Below are 15,941 nucleotides of genomic sequence, written 5' to 3'. Positions count from 1 at the left end.
GTCTTTAAAATATCTACATCACTAATCTTTCTTAGAAGACTGTCTCCTGGTCTCTAGAATAGCCCAGCGCAAAAAAGGATAGTCAGTCTTGATTTTTCTTTGTAGAGAATAGTCTGCCCATGTTTAACCTCAGCATGAATCAAAACTTTATACTCTTTAGTTTCTTTACTGTACGATCATGAAATGAAAAGCTTGTTTAAAAACCCAAAGATAAATACTGAAATAAACTTATTTTGGAGAATGTAGAATTAATCCCAGGATGGAATTTCACCATACATTCCTTAGGAACTAACGTTATGAAAAGTATCCTATCCACAGGGTGTCATAATTTTCTTAGGAAGTTTAAAAATTTCATGTTTGATTTTACCTGCGACCTGTCCACCCAGAACTTCTGCTGAAATGGTTATTTAATTACACAAGAGAAAAAAATATTTACTTAATGCTTTTATAAATTTTTGCTTAACCATGAAAGCATTTTGCATTCTAAACAGCCACTGCAGAAATCTGCACACACGATCATCTGTAGGCTCTGGTTTTCTATCAGAAAACAAAAATAAGTCATGGAAGCCACTTACCGAATTCCAAGTGGGCAACTGGCAGTTTATGGAGTGAGTCTCCTTTCCTGTGTCTCTGCGCAAAGTTGGGGCTGAGTTACCTGCCTTGATCACCTTTTTTTAGAAGACACACAATCCCAGCTGTTATTTCTGAAGTCGACTGCAGCCAATGGGATATTGAAAACACCTACAAGTAGTCTAGAATACCTTGACTCCAGCTGTGAAAATTCAGAGCAAGTCTGCAGCTCGCAGAAGGTGCATGCCTTATTTGGTCTCAAGGCATTTTGCTATGTTATTGAGTCATGAAAAGCTATTAAAGGAGCTCTATGGGAAATACAGCCTATATTTTGAACAAAACCAACTATCTTTTCCGTGATCACTGACCCCTTACAGACACACGGTACATAATCTTGATCGTGCTTCATTGGTATTTATTGCACATGGACCAATTCCTCACACAGTAGTTAGTTGCACCAGAGTATAAATACTTGGCAAAACACACAAAGGAAGTAGAATTTACACACAAGTGTGAAGTTTTACCAGCAGATTCACATGGGCACTGGGACATAAAAAAATAATAAAAAAATTCTTAAGATAATTATATTTATAATATGGATACAGTTACAGTACCATGATAAGAGTATAAAAATCTATTTTTCCAATAAATCATTAGCTCAATAACATAATAGACAACAGAAGTATAGTTTGAATTTTATTTTAGTTTTTAAGATCCGCCCCCGCTCCCTCCCCCCGTTAAAAAATATTTAATTTCTTTTTGTGCAAGTAACATCTTCTGTGGACTTTACAATTCCTAACACTGTGCAAAAATGGCATTTTGAACCACTCCTTTTTTTGTTGTTTTTTGTTTTTACCAACGTGTGCAGTAATCTGAACTGTTTCCGCTTTTTTTTCCTTTTGCTGTCCTGTCTTCAATGGACAGAGTCACATGTCACAGAGGCTCAGCGCCTGGTCCTTCCGACTAATATTGATACATAAATAAGCTGTTTAATATAAACAAGTCTTTCTATCGTGCTGTGCAATGTGCACAGTGTGAGGTAGACACCCCTTGGCCTGACCTCCGAGGCGCGCGGGGACAGCAGGCTTGTCCTACAAAAGGAAAGCAAGGTGAGGCTTGTTCCAAGAATAGCTTAAAATTTCTTGAAACGTGATTTCTGCATCCCTCCTTTCCCTTTATTTTAAGAACAGGAGAAATCATTACTCAGGAATTAAAATGAAATTTTTCTTGAAAGCAAAAGGAAACACGTCCTGACCAATTGTCATTTCCCCCTTCTCTCTCCGGCTGACTGCTCCTGTTCCGGGAATGGGATGGAAGCCAAGTGGATAGACTTTTAAGCCCTAATGCTTCTGCCTTCCCCTACCCGGTGCCCGCAGAAAGTGTCAACAACCACCTGGAAAAAAAAAAAAAATCTAAAGATGCATCACACGCACACACAAAAGAAGACCGAACCACAAACAGAAAAAAGAACCCAAGAAAAACCGGCAAGCCACTCTCCCACCCCTCCCCAAACTTTCCTTTCCAGGCAACGGTCCGTGGCTCTTCTGTTTGTCTTGGATGCTTCAGACGAGGTTTGTGGGCTTTGAGTTCACCTGCTTTGGGTCTTGAGTAAACACAGATCTCTTTCCCCTGGGAAGCCGCTCAGGGGCGCCCGGGCTTTCCTGCTCCCGGGGGCCAGAGCCCGCGTCCCGGCTGGGGGAGCTGGGGAGGCGCCGCCGGGCCCTACACCTTGGAGTCCGAGGCGCAGCCCGGGCGGCTCGGCTCGTCCAGGCTCGAGTCGCTGTCCGCCGCCGCCCCGCCGTTGCAGCCGGCCCAGGGCTCCAGCAGGCGCGCGGGCGGCGCGGCCCCGACGTCGTCGTCGTCGTCCTCGTCGTCGGCCCCGGGCGACGGCGGCGGCCCGGCTACGGCCAGGCAGCCCGAGGCGCGCGGCCGGTCAGCGGCAGCCGCGTGGCCCCCGCAGGCGGCCCGGCGCGCGCAGCACAGCAGGCGCTGGAAGGCCTTGCGGAAGTCGGGGCTGCGGCAGTAGATGATGGGGTTGAAGGCCGAGTTGGCGTAGCCCAGCCAGTTGAAGAAGACGAAGAGGCGGTCGGGGACCAGGTCGCGGTGGAAGGCCTTCACCACGTTGGCCAGGAAGAAGGGCAGCCAGCAGAGCGTGAACACGCCCATGATGATGCCCAGCGTCTTGAGCGCTTTCTGCTCGCGCAGGGCCACGAGGCGCGAGGGCCGCCGCTTGCCGGCGCGCCCGTTGGCCAGCGGGGAGGCGGCGCGCGGGGGCCCCGGCGAGGGTGAGGGCGAGGGCGCGGGCGAGGGCGGCCGCGCGGGGCCGCTAAGGAAGCGGCGCTCGCAGCTGTCGATCTTCTTCACCTGCTTCTGGGCCTCGCGGAACACGCGCAGGTACACGAAAGCCATGATGCACAGGGGCACGTAGAAGGAGACCACGGACGAGGTGATGGCGTAGGCCCGGTTGGTGACGAAATCGCAGCACTGGGGGTCGTTGTAGCAGCGGAGCGCCTCTTCGCTCTCTGCCCGCCACCAATGCATGAGGATGGGCAGGAAGGACACCAGGGCCGAGATGGCCCACACGGTGCACACGAGGGCCCGCGCCCGCGCGCGGGTCAGCAGGCTCTGGTAGCGGAAGGGTGACGTGATGGCGAGGTAGCGGTCCAGGGCGATGACACACAGGGTCTCGATGCTGGCCGTCACGCACAGCACGTCCACCGAGGTCCAGAGCTCGCAGAAGAAGAGGCCGTACTTCCAGCGGCCCCACACCACGATGGTGGCTCCGAACGGCACCACCAGGAGCCCCATGACCAGGTCGGCGCTGGCCAGGGACATGATGAAGAGGTTGGTGAGCGTCTGCAGCCGCGGCGTCTTGGCGATGGCCACGATCACCAGCACGTTGCCCGCCACGATGAGCAGCACGATGAGCGCCATCAGCAGGCCCATACCCGCCGTCCACTGCTGCGACAGCGGCGCAAGGCCCTCGCTGGCTGGGGTCTGCAGCGAGGCGGGCGGCGACGCGGGCACCAGCAGTCGCGCCGCCGTGGCCGCGCCGTCGGGGAGCGGCGTGGCTGACGACAGGTTGCAGGGCTCGGAGGCGCCCAGGGCGAGCGCCCCCGCGCCCATGCCGAGCTGCGGAGGCCGGGGGCGGGGGGTGTGGCGGGGCTGGGCCGTGGTTAGGGAACACCCCAGAGGCCGGGGCGGCAGGGCGCCCAGAGGGAGGTCGCGGCCAGGTCAGGGCAGCCGCGGCGCGGGGCCGGAGGCATGGGCTTCGGGCGCCTTCCTCGCCAGAGCCGAACGCTGTCGCCGCCGCCACTGCCGCCGCTGCTGCTGGAACAGCCACCGGGACCTCAGCATGTTTCTGTGCGCGCGGAGCCCGCAGACCCGGCACCCAGCACCCAGCCCACCCCGCTCGCACTCCCCCAAGCCAACCCCCGGGGCCTCGCGTCAGGCTCGTGCAGCCAATCCGGGCAAAGGCACGCCCCTATCTAGTTTCCCCCCCCCCCAACTCCCCGCACCCCCTCCCACTGGCAGTTCAGCGGCTTGAGGAGTCCGGGACGGATCGCCTAGCTAGCGCCTTTCCGGCGCCCGCGGTTCCTGCGCGCGCGCTTCTTCCTGAGCCCGCTAGTTGCAGCGCCCTGTTCTCCCTGGCCCAGCGCTGCGCCCGGCTCCCAGCCGCGTCCCCGCCCCCACTTTCGGCTCCCACTCTCTCCTGCGCTCCGCTCACTCCTGCGCCCCTTCTGCCTCTGCATTTGGCTCCCTCCTGCGCACCCGCTCCCCGGGCTTGCCCTCTATCTCCAGTGCGCAGGTTCCCTGCAGAGCGGGGCGCGTGCTCCCTTTAGCGGGGAGGGGACCTCGGTTTTCTCGAAGGGCCAGATTGCCTTGGACAGTCTGTCCGCTGGGGTTGGAGGAGTTTGGCTGCCAGATAGATTCTCGGATGGGGCAGCCTAGCAGAGTGTGTGTAAAACCCTTCCACCGTCAAGAGGGGATCCAGGCAGCCTGCGTCCTGCCCGCTCCGGGGAGCGGAGGCGGGTGTTAGTGGTTAGAGGAAACTTTCCAGCAGAGCGCCTTGCTAGAGCAAACGGCGCATCTGTCAGGAACGCTCTCTGGGCACTGTTCTTGCAAGGAGCTTCTGTTGTTCCAGTGCAGTAGATGCAGAAAGGAAGCGAAGGTTTGTGCATCTGACAGCTGACACTGAGGATCGGTTGGAAAAATACACACTCCCCAGTCCCAGCTAATGAATGTGTGAGTATGATGCAACAGTGTGTGTGGATAATATAACGAGAGAGGCTTAAGGAAACACAAATGTTAACGCAGGGTAAATGACACCGCCACGAAAGAAGAACACAAATTTGAGACTTGTCACGTTCAGTGATAACACCTATATTTTGTGTTTTATTACTCACATGATTTTATAATTTGAGCTGGGTCAGTACAAACAAAAAGGCACTGTCAATTTTGGTTGATTTAATGAACAGAGATTTCAGATTTCTTGGTCTGCTGGGTTGTTTTCTCCTTTGCCCAAATTCCTCGATGCTCAAAGCTTTAGGCTTAGTTGGGAGGGATGAGATAAGAAAATATATAAATACCCAAGAGGATTAAAATCCTATAGAATTTAAAGCTTTATCAGTCGTTGTTGAATTGGGAAATGAATCGGTTTGAAATTAGTGAGTCGCTAGCGTTACATGCGCCGATTGACCACGGGATAGCCGCTAAGACCCCCCAATGCAGCAGCAGCACTGGAGCGCCTCCTCTGATTCGACCACGATAAGGTTCTCAGCTTCGCTTGAACATACAAAGCCTTTAATTGAGTCCTTGAGAAGTAAACAGCTTCTAATTACCCATGTATGGGTGCACGCAAATGTTATGTAATGCTCACACGTCTTTCTAGCGTCTGGACGAAACTCATTCTTATCTTGCAGAGAGAGACTGACTTCCAAAGCTACCGGGGAGCTAAGAGCAATGCCTATTCATTTTATGAAGTCAAGCAGTTTTAACCACCTTGTCTCACTTAAATGCAAACTTGTAAATTTGCTTTAGGCCCAAACTTGATAATCAACGAGTTACAAGGGAGTGGGAGTGGGTGATTTAATTGTTTATTCACCCTTGCTCTAGGACTTAGCCTCGTTCTGCCAAGTTGGGGAGGTGGAGGAGGCGGAGCAAGAAAAGGAGAGGGACCAGAGGGAGAGGAGGAAGGGGGCGGGGCGCCGAGTTCAGCGTGAGCCTTAGTTCACGTTCACGGGAGTCGCTGCAGACGTGTCTCCCCTTCCTCTTCTTTCTCTTCCCGCTCTCAAGGCGCAGTCTCAAAGCAGCCAAAGGATTAGAAAGTTGAATTTGATGCTGTGGGGGAAAAGGGTTCTGAGTGCTGGGCTGTGTGGGGTGAGGTGTGCGGAATGTGGGGAGGAGGTTTCTATCGGGCACCATCTTTCTGTCAAGTGGTGTTACTGGAATCTGTGCGCCAACCTTAAGTGCCCCTGAAGAGTGAAGGGATTGCATTTCTGTGAACGATAAGGCCAGAACTTGGTTCTAGAGGTTCAGGGCAGAGGCCTGGGTGCCAGTACTTTTAACGTATGTATAAATATGTGTGTAATTGTATGCATACGTGTATGTGCTTCTGTGTGTATATGCATAAACCCACCATATATCTGGGCAACAGATTTGAATTGTCCCCAAATTCTCCTGCTCACTCAGAAATACATCAAGTTTCTCTGAATTTCTGGATAATAAATACATTAAATCACAAATATTCAAACCTAGAAGGTTATTTTAATAATAGTACCAACATAGGGCTGCAGGCGTAAAGGGATCTCGGGTATTCTTGGGGCTTTCCTTCGGTCGTACTAATGGAAAGCTTTGGAATAGTCCCTATTTAACAAGAGTTAGCTTTCTTTAAAAATAAAATAAAATGTTCTTGGGTCTTCCTTAATTCCTACATTTCATGGCACCTTGTTTTATTGTTTTTTGGGCTTTTTTTGGACATTTTTGAGCTAACATTTTTGGTCCTTAGATAAGAATACAAGATTAAGAAGAAAAGGTTAAACGTATCTACTTATACGGGTTTGACATGTTGCAAGTTCAAAATGAATAACTCCTCCGTTTCGCTATTCCCCACTCGCAACTGTTCTAGGAACCCACAGATTTGACAATCCTTTAGAAACCAGCAGAGAGCTCCAACAAAAAATGCTATTGAGCACCTTGAAAGGAGGCGGGCTTCTTCCTCAGTAATTCCTGCCTCCTCCTCTGCTTTCCCATCCCACTACCATCACCCCGTACCTGAACTGGCCATGGGTTCCCTTTGATCTCCTGGCCTCTGGTCCTCCCGACTCCGTTTAATCTGGCATACCATAGCCAAATTAATATTTCTAAAATGCTGCTTTGACCAAGATGCTTTTCTGTTCAGAAACCTTAACTCCTCAACTTGGCATTCAAAACCATCGACAGCCCCGTTCCAAGTAGCCTTTCCAGCACTATCTCTTACTAGAACTTTCCATATCACCCTATCATGCAGTTCTGTATTCTTTTTCCTTTTTGGTTCTATACTCTTGTCCTTTTTTTGTATGTATACTCTTTCTCACTGAGTTCCTTCCACCGAGAATCCGCTTCCATCTCTGTCTCAATTGATTCAGCCTTCAAGATCTGGCTGATACTTTTTTTTATTTTACAGTTATGCCTACCCACTGCGTCTGGAAATGATGTCCTTTCCTCTGCCTATAGTAGTTATTCTGCTAATTGCATTTCAGGTGGCAATTAACAATAAATTGTCTTTTGGCATCTCTCATATTGTTATCTTATTTAATTTTTATATGTTTTTCTCTTTTTTTTCTCACTCGGACTGTAAGCTTACTGAGAGCCAGGACTATCCAATACATTTTTATATCTCCTATGTTTACTAATATTTACTTAATATTCATTAACATTAAGCTTTGATTCATCACTATTTAATGTTTAATTTATTAAGATATGCTCATATTTACTAGTTTGAGAAATAATTGAGTGTTTTTGGAGTTACAGTCTTCCCTCATGCTTATCGTTTACAGTAGTAATTCATATTCCTATAGCCTAGTCAATATTTTCATGTAAACATTTCAAAATACTTTACAAATACAAGATAGACTCATGAGATAAATACATTTCTTTCATACCTGTTCAATAATAAGTAGAGTGGAACATTGGTAAGAGGTTTTCCAAAGGGCCATGCAAGTCCACATCAGCAAAAAACACTACCTAATTTTCATAAATGTTCAAGGTGAATGACCTTTTTCCTTGGCCTTCATTTATGATACTGTATATCATATCACTTTCATACATTATGATACTGTATAAACATTACCAGTTTCAAGATCTAAATTAAATTAAAGGTCCACATGGCGTTGATTAATAGGCCGCTAGCCCACCTATGTTTGTAAGCCAAGAGCTTGGAGAAGACATTTCCATTCTTGAGCTGACTTTGCTAGAAAATGAGATAAAAATAAAAGTGAGCAGCCTAACTGGACAACAGCTGGAAGGTGGGCCAAAGGAGATCTGGGGGGAATTTCCAAGTAAAGCCCAAGAAGTATATCAAACCAGTAAGTTAGCAAAATTTGCCTTGATGCTGATAATAGGTGGCGGGGTTTGTTAATCAGAGCTCAAGTGGCTGTTTCTGAGGAAAGATAGACAACTTTTCACAGAAAGCAATCCTGCTGCTAAAATGGTCACTGAGTGCTAACCAGCCAAGAACAGCCTGCACCCATGGCTGATGCTTAAGGTCATGGACTGGTTTTGCAGCTACAGTTTTCACAGGGACAAGCGACTCCGTCCACTGTGATGAGAATGAGCACACAGGACGGGGGATAATCAGAGAAAGCAGGGACTATTTGGAAAACTCAGAAAGTCTCCTCTCTCCTGCTTCCTCCCTCTTTGCCTCCTTTTCTTCCTGATGTGTCTAGCGAGTACACTGAACAAGGCTAGAGCCAATAATAATATTTTTCAAAATTTGGATGTATTGGAAAGTATTCAGACCTGGGAGGCAGAAGATCCAGTTTTGTGTCCTTGCCTTGTCACTTTTTGGTTTGACCTTTGGCAGTGGCTTCATCTTTAAAATGGACTCCCCATTTACTGCCCCCCCAGGGTTGTGCATGGATCGAATGAGGTAACATATGCGAAAGCTTCTTGAAATCTCATATAGCACCGTATATTTGTAACGCATCAAATTTGGCCTTATCCAATCATCATGACATTTCAAACCATGAAAGGGTCAGCATCTACTCATAAGAGAAGAGTCGATTTGCTTAGAAGCTTCTCTTTATCAGTTTAACTGCTTTCTTTCTCACACCAGATATTAATATGATGCAGAGGCTGGGTTACAGTGAACTATTTTGTTCTTCTTGTTGTTTTATTTTTTATTATTTTTTTTTTGAGGAAGATTAGCCCTGAGCTAACTACTGCCAATCCTCCTCTTTTTGCTGAGGAAGACTGGCCCTGAGCTAACATCCGTGCCCATCTTCCTCTACTTTATACGTGGGACACCTGCCACAGTATGGCTTATTGCCAAGTGGTGCTATGTCCACACCTGGGATCCGAACCAGCAAACCCCGGGCCGCTGAGAAGCGGAATGTACGAACTTAACCGCTGTGCCACCGGGCCGGCCCCGACAGTGAACTATTTTTAAATGCCTTTTACCTTTGGCAAATCATCTTATTAAAAAGGTTTTTACCCCCCTTTTTTTGTGCTTTTCCTTTGTATGTACCCTATTCTTTTTTTTCAAAAAAATATTTGTTTATGTGAGTCTCTGAAATAAATTCCTTTCAAGTATGTCAGTGGTAAAATGGCCAGAGAGAAAGGATTTTTTTCTCAAGTCAACTATTTAGAACCACAACTAGTAACTTAAAAAAAAAAAAAAAAAGGAAGGCAATGCAATATAAAATTCAGCCAACTTTCAAAAATTCTGTTATTATTCAGTTGTATAATGAATAAAAATTGATTGATCAGCAGCTGAAATCTTGCCTTAAAGTGCTAGTGGCAATGGCAGTATCATTATTTCACATGAAAAGCTTTTGGCCAGGAGCTGTCCTTCAATGTGCCCCAGTCCAGAGCTTGTGAAGACAACAAGCTGTGCTGATTACTGAAAACTCTAAGTCTGGGGGCCGGCCCGGTGGCGCAGCGGTTAAATGCGCACGTTCCCCCTCTGGGTGGCCTGGGGTTCGCCGGTTTGGATCCCGGGTGTGGACGTGGCACCGCTTGGCAAACCAAGCTGTGGTAGGCATCCCACATATAAACTAGAGGAAGATGGGCATGGATGTTAGCTCAGGGCCAGGCTTGCTCAGCAAAAAAGAGGAGAACTGGCAGTAGTTAGCTCAGGGCTAATCTTCCTCAAAAAAAAAGAAAAAAACCACACACACACACACACACACACAAAACCTCTAGGTTTCATTTTAACAGAGTCATACTGTGTTCCAGATAAAACAACTATATTATAAAAAGCTGAGGAATTTGTAGCAACAAGAATGCCCAAGCCCTTATTTTATGTTTCTGAAGGATAGGAATGATACCTTTTAAATATTTCAGCTCCCATTTATTCTGACCATGTAGTTGGTACTTTGTAAATTCCTGTGGAATACAAGAATCACTTGAGAGCTTAAATTCAGTAGATTCTCTACAAAAGAAGAAGACATTGTGTTTTCCACTCATCCATGGAAGATGGCATCTGGGCCATCCAACTGAATGGAATTGCTGAAGGGCACTGGTGGGAGGAGCTGTTTGTCTGCTCTGTCTCTGGGTGACAGACCAGATTATTTACATTTCTTTCTTTTCATTCACTAGACCAAACAGGTATCTTCTTTCATATGTTTTTCCACTTGTATTGTATAGGTATTTTTGTAGTTGACTTACTCATTATTTACATACTGTATAAAAGTGCATCCAGACCCACTCAATAAATAGAGGCATGGGAAGTCCTTGGCCTCAGAAGGACAGCGTCTGAAGAGACTAGTGAAACAGTGCTGCTGCTACTTGGTTTTGATGACCCCTGTGGTCAGGCTCTTGCTTTGAAAATAAATATCAAACCTTTGACATGACATTTATTTTCCATAATGTCTCAGTTTTGCAGCATCCTGGAATAAAACCTGTAGAGACTTTTATCCTATGATAGCTTTCTGTTTTTGGAGCATTATCCTTTAATTAAATGTTAAAGGGGCAATGACCTTCTTTGCAGACTTCTTCTAAATATAAATTACTTTTCACACTGGTGGAGAAACGGTTGTTTTTTTCCTCCCCACTTTAATATGGAGAAACTGAAGCATAAGGAGAGAGATGTGCTTTAAGGAAAGGGAAAGGGTGTTCTTGACTTTCCTGCCTCCTGAGCAAATCTTTAATTACCAAAACCTGCATCCTTAACAGATTGTGGCCCACCTATTACTACTCGTCAGCATAATTTAACAGCACATTGTATTTGGGGTCTTGGAGCTGATCATAGAGTAATTTTTAAAATAAATAGCTCTGAACGAGTGAAGAGACTCTATCATGCAATGTTTATTTGTATTTTTCAATTGGTTTAAATATAATAGGTCTAGAAGAATAATCATATTTATCTACACAAATGAAATTCTCATTGTTAGTACATTTCAATGTGAATTTCCAAAAGTGCCTCATGAATGCTAACTCTGAAGACAAAAGAACACCAAAGAAAAGCCAAGCAATTAAGTCATTTGGTTTTGTGTTTTGTTTTTTAATCTGTAAGTGGAAAAAAGATTTCACAGAAGACTCTTAGTGAGAATCAAAGGCCCGAAAGTTGTGACAACCTTGGGGATTTTATGTAAGAGGCAAAATGAAGCTGTTTGGGAGTTTGGAACAGAAAATTAAAAAGCAAACTCTACTTGCTTTGTCATTTCTGCATCCTAATACCTTTTCCAAACCAGGTAGCTAAGCCACATATGCACTGAGCTTTGAGGCTCTCTGAGAAGCCTGGAAAATGCACTAAGTTGGTATTGTCATAGTCCTGAAAATATTTTTTTTTCTATTCTGAAAATATCTAAAATGATGGTTTTACTCTGACTTGTCACCATTTCCATCTCCCTCCTTATTTTTCCTCTCTCCTGCTGCCAACCACTCTGCAGTAGGCATTTTTGATGTTTCCCCCCACTACTAATTAAAAGAGATTATATTCATCTTCATATTTTCATAGCTCTATCTGAGGATAATGATCTGATTTAAAAAATTCCCATACGTATATACTCTTATGGATAGTTTTCATAAGTACTCATCTGGGAGACGATTTAGAATGAAAGCAACTTATTAAGCAAGTTAAAAACCCATAATGAACCTTGCAAAAAATAATAGTATTTTATAGCATACCCAGTCTTGATGGGAGATTTTGAAACTATCTCTGGCCTACGCATTTTTGTTTTAGATGCTTTTTATTACAGAATTTCAAATTATGGCATTTTAGCAAGACTACGCTAGTTTTGGTAATCAGTTTTGACATTTACCTCTCTTTCTATACCGTAATGATTAAGAATGCAGGCTCTGGAGTCAGACTGCCTGGGTTAGAATCCAGGTTCTGCCAGTGAGGAGCAGCATGACTCAGAACAAGTTATTTGAACACATAGGGCCTCCATTTCATCTTCCATTAAATGGGAATAATAGTAATCACACCTCCTGCCAAAGTGTTTGGGAGGATTCGATAGGATAAGGCATGTAAGCATGTGGCACAGCACTTGGCTCCTCGTAAGTACTTGATAAACATTAGCTTTTCTGTTTTTTTTTTTCCCACCACCACAAAAGATCGTGGCATAAAGCAGAAAAATCTTCGTTCTACACAAAACCAAGAGTGGCAAAGGAGACAGCTTCCAATCAGTGGAAATTGAACAATTGAATAAATGTGTTCTTTTTAAGTGGGAGAAGATGTGGTAGAGAATTTAATTTGGTGAGTACTCTTGATTTCAAAGGCAAGTCTATTCCTTTGTGGTCATTTAATCTGATTATTGTTTGGTTTGGGGAATTAGAATTTCTCAACCTAATTTTACATCATGGAAAGGTCATTCCAGAGAGTTCCACCCTATGGTATAACCATAGTCCGAATATATGAAACCACCACCACCACGCAACAAAGCCACACCGGGCTCTTCATTGAGAAGCTTATTTCCTGAGCTGTAATTGATCCAAGCTGCTCCTTTTTATGGGATGAATTCATAAGATCTCAAGGAGGCAGAAGATTCTCTTGTGACCTGCTGTGTGGCAACATAGCAAGACATTTCAGTTATCCTGAGTCCAAGGGGTCTGATCGCCCCTCTAAGAACAGAGAGGAAAGATGAGGACGATAATAAAAGTTTTTCCAAGTCCATGTGGTTTAACCCCTAGGAGAGTCTTTCAGACCCTAACTCGGAACTGTTAATTTTATTTCAGAAACAGTTTCAATGTCTTGTTTGTCCGGTTTCTGTTCTTTCATAACAGATTAGGAGCAGCAAATTGGAGTGAAGGAATGGGGATGATGCGGGGGGCAGAAGGGACATCTGGGAATTTTTCATTAGAGGAGAAAACAGGGAGACCAGTGATGCCATTGACCGCAGAGACAAACAGCGTTCTGTGTTCTCTACCCCACAGGCACTGACGGACCTGCGTCACTAAGAAAGGTCTAGGTTATGTTCAGCTGTCCTCAGTTTAAGAATATGCAGTGTGCGTTTTAGAAACATTTTTATTGAAAAATAGTAGTATGAAAATCTGGGAGCTTCTTTTTTCCCAGAACACTTTGGTTATCTAGAAAGTGAGTTTATATGGACTGTTTCATTCTCCAATAGCGCTGGATCAAGGAGGTGTGAATTTGTTTGCTAGAAGTCCAAAATCAAGGTGTCAGCAGAGCTGGTTCCTTCTGAGGGCTGTAAGCAAAGGATCTGTTCCAGGCCTCTCCCCTTGGCTTGTGGATAGCTGTCTTCCCCTCTATGCCTGTCTGTCTCTGTGTCCAAATTCCTCCTTTTTATAAGGACACCGGTCGTATTGCATTAGGACCCACCTTAATGACCTCCTTTTATCTTGGTTACCTCTGTAAAGACCTTATCTGGAGGTCCAAATAAGGTCACGTTCTGAGATACTGGGGCTTAGGACTCCAACATACTTTTTTTGGGGGAACACATTCAAATCATAACAAAGTGTTCATCATATGTAAGAAAGCTTGACACCTTATGCACAGTCTTTAGTTACCAGTATCTTATACATGCTGTATTTGTTATGTTCTCTAGGACAGAAGGCGAGCATAATGACTTCTTGTATCTCACACTAAAGATGGCCCCCCAAATAAATAGTTTCCAGACCCTGGTGAGAACAGTCAAGTTTGTTGTAGAGTTGCAGTCGGTCACAAAGTTGTGAATGCCACAGGCTGACTGTGGTCAGATCAAGTTCTCAAGTTTGCTGAGTAAGCCGCCTGGGTCTCAGCGTAGGGGTGGGGCAAGGGGGAGTGTAAGGCGTGTCCCTGTTGGGTATGTGCTTAAGGTCAGGGTAAATGCACTGCTCTTGTATAGCTTTCATTACAAACCAAGAAACACAACTGGTTTTTTTGCTAAGGGAATAGAAAAATTCAACTTCACTTTAATATTTCAAACTCAAGGAGCAAAATCAGCTAATCCACTTGGTTGTTGTATAGACCACTTTTCAGCAGGTTGTTTTGACATTGTGTAGATACACTCAGAGTTGCTCTCCACAGCTGCAACATTGCAACATGCCTGTTGTTTTTCCTGAGCTAGAATTAGTGTAACAGACAGCAAATAACTGGGAAGGAGAGAGACAACAAACTTTTATAACTGAAGAACAAAGCTGGCCTTTGAGGGGAGATAAAACCAGGTACTTGCTCATGTAGAAACCATTGAAAAACAGGATTTTTATGACCTTGAAGCGATGATTTTGATTGAGAGAATGATTCAGATCCTGAAATATTGGCTAGCAGAGGTTTGATTAAGAAATAACTCCTGGGGCTGGCCCCATGGCTGAGTGGTTAAGTTCACGCGCTCTGCTTTGGCCGCCCCGGGTTTTGCTGGTTCGGATGCTGGGCTTGGACATGGCGCTGCTCAGCAAGCCATGCTGAGGCCATGTCCCACACAGAGCAACCTGAGGCGCTCACAACTAGAATATACAACTATGTACTGGGGGGTTTGGGGAGAAGAAGAAGGAAAAAAAAAAATAAGATTGGCAACAGATGTTAGCTCAGGTGCCAATCTTTAAGAATAAGGAAGGAAATAACTCCTTTCTGTATATGGTTTTAGATTTATTATGGAATGTAAAGTTCATGAACAGCCTAATTTTGTATGCCCAAGTTATGTGTCTAATTGTTTTTTGTTGATACTGACAACACAGCTAATAATATTTTAACCTGTGCATTGCCCTGAAACAAATGAACCTGACTTTCATGTCAAAAAAACAAAAAATCTCCACCTGATTAAGGTCCAGGGACTCTATCCGATGACTTGTCTTGCTGTTTGATATTAAGAATGGCTCAAGCTTCTGCTACAGGAGCTGAGCGAGGAACCAGATGCCCAAGGAGGAAAAATGCCAGGATCTCTCTAACATAGGACAGCATTCTATGCGTGGTGATGCTGACTCCCCCTTATAGATTTATCTGCTATGTGCGTGCTACGTAAACAGCATGGATTTAGATGTATGTGAAACTATATATTTAAAAAGTCACGTCTAAGTTTTTTTATTTTTAGGAAGAAGATTCACTCTGAGCTAACATCTGTGCCAATCTTCCTTTATTTTGTATGTGGGTCATTGCCACGGCATGGCTTGACAAGTGGTGTAGGTCTGCACCTGGGATCTGAACCTGGGCCCCACAAAGCAGAGCGTGCTGGACTTAAGCACTATGCCATGGGGCCAGCTCCCACATCTAAGTTTTTTTAATGGCTTGGTTAGTTCAGTAGAACAATCTTACATAAGACGGTACTTAAAGAAAAGCTCAAATCTGTGGTTCTGAGTATTATTTAGTCATCTCTTTGTGCAACTGTATTTTTAACTTAATTTATGTTGAGCAAATAGGTTTTCTGAACTTCCAAGCTGTGTTTCCATACTTCAGTTTGGTTTATTTTCGTCTCAATTTCCTTCAGAACACATTACAGAGAACTTTCTTTGGAGACTTGTAATGCTTCCATGAAAGTAAGCAGCATCCATCAGAAAGCACCAAACTAAATGACCAAAATTAAAGATTTGGAATAGAATCATAGGACATGCACTTTTTCCACAGCAGAATAATAGAAACATCGATCTATGTCACACTCTCTTTCTTTTTCCTGTTTCTTTTTATTGAAAATGTCATCTGTGACCATGTAAAACCTCTGTCAACACTTCTGACTGACAAAGAATCTTTAAGTCTTTGTTAATTGAACTATCGTTATTGTCATAATATTAATAGTAAT

The 15,941-nt window shown here is 44.9% G+C and overlaps 1 protein-coding gene across 1 annotated transcript; it reads right to left on the bottom strand.

Moving 5' to 3' along the window:
- Positions 1–982: 982 nt before the first annotated feature.
- ADRB1 (adrenoceptor beta 1) lies at positions 983–4,845 on the bottom strand. Its single transcript, XM_046652107.1, has one exon. The coding sequence runs from the start codon at positions 3,694–3,696 to the stop codon at positions 2,293–2,295; it is 1,404 nt and encodes a 467-aa protein (XP_046508063.1). The 5' UTR covers positions 3,697–4,845; the 3' UTR covers positions 983–2,292.
- Positions 4,846–15,941: the final 11,096 nt, after the last annotated feature.

Source organism: Equus quagga, chromosome 2, assembly GCF_021613505.1.
Source record: "Equus quagga isolate Etosha38 chromosome 2, UCLA_HA_Equagga_1.0, whole genome shotgun sequence".
NCBI classification, from domain to species: domain Eukaryota; kingdom Metazoa; phylum Chordata; class Mammalia; order Perissodactyla; family Equidae; genus Equus; species Equus quagga.
Note: the sequence above shows the minus strand (reverse complement) of the source record. Positions and strands in the feature narration are given on the sequence as shown.

Excerpts from the sequence above, each read along its gene's own strand:
- ADRB1 (XM_046652107.1), bottom strand. The coding sequence starts at position 3,696 with ATGGGCGCGGGGGCGCTCGCCCTGGGCGCCTCCGAGCCCTGCAACCTG.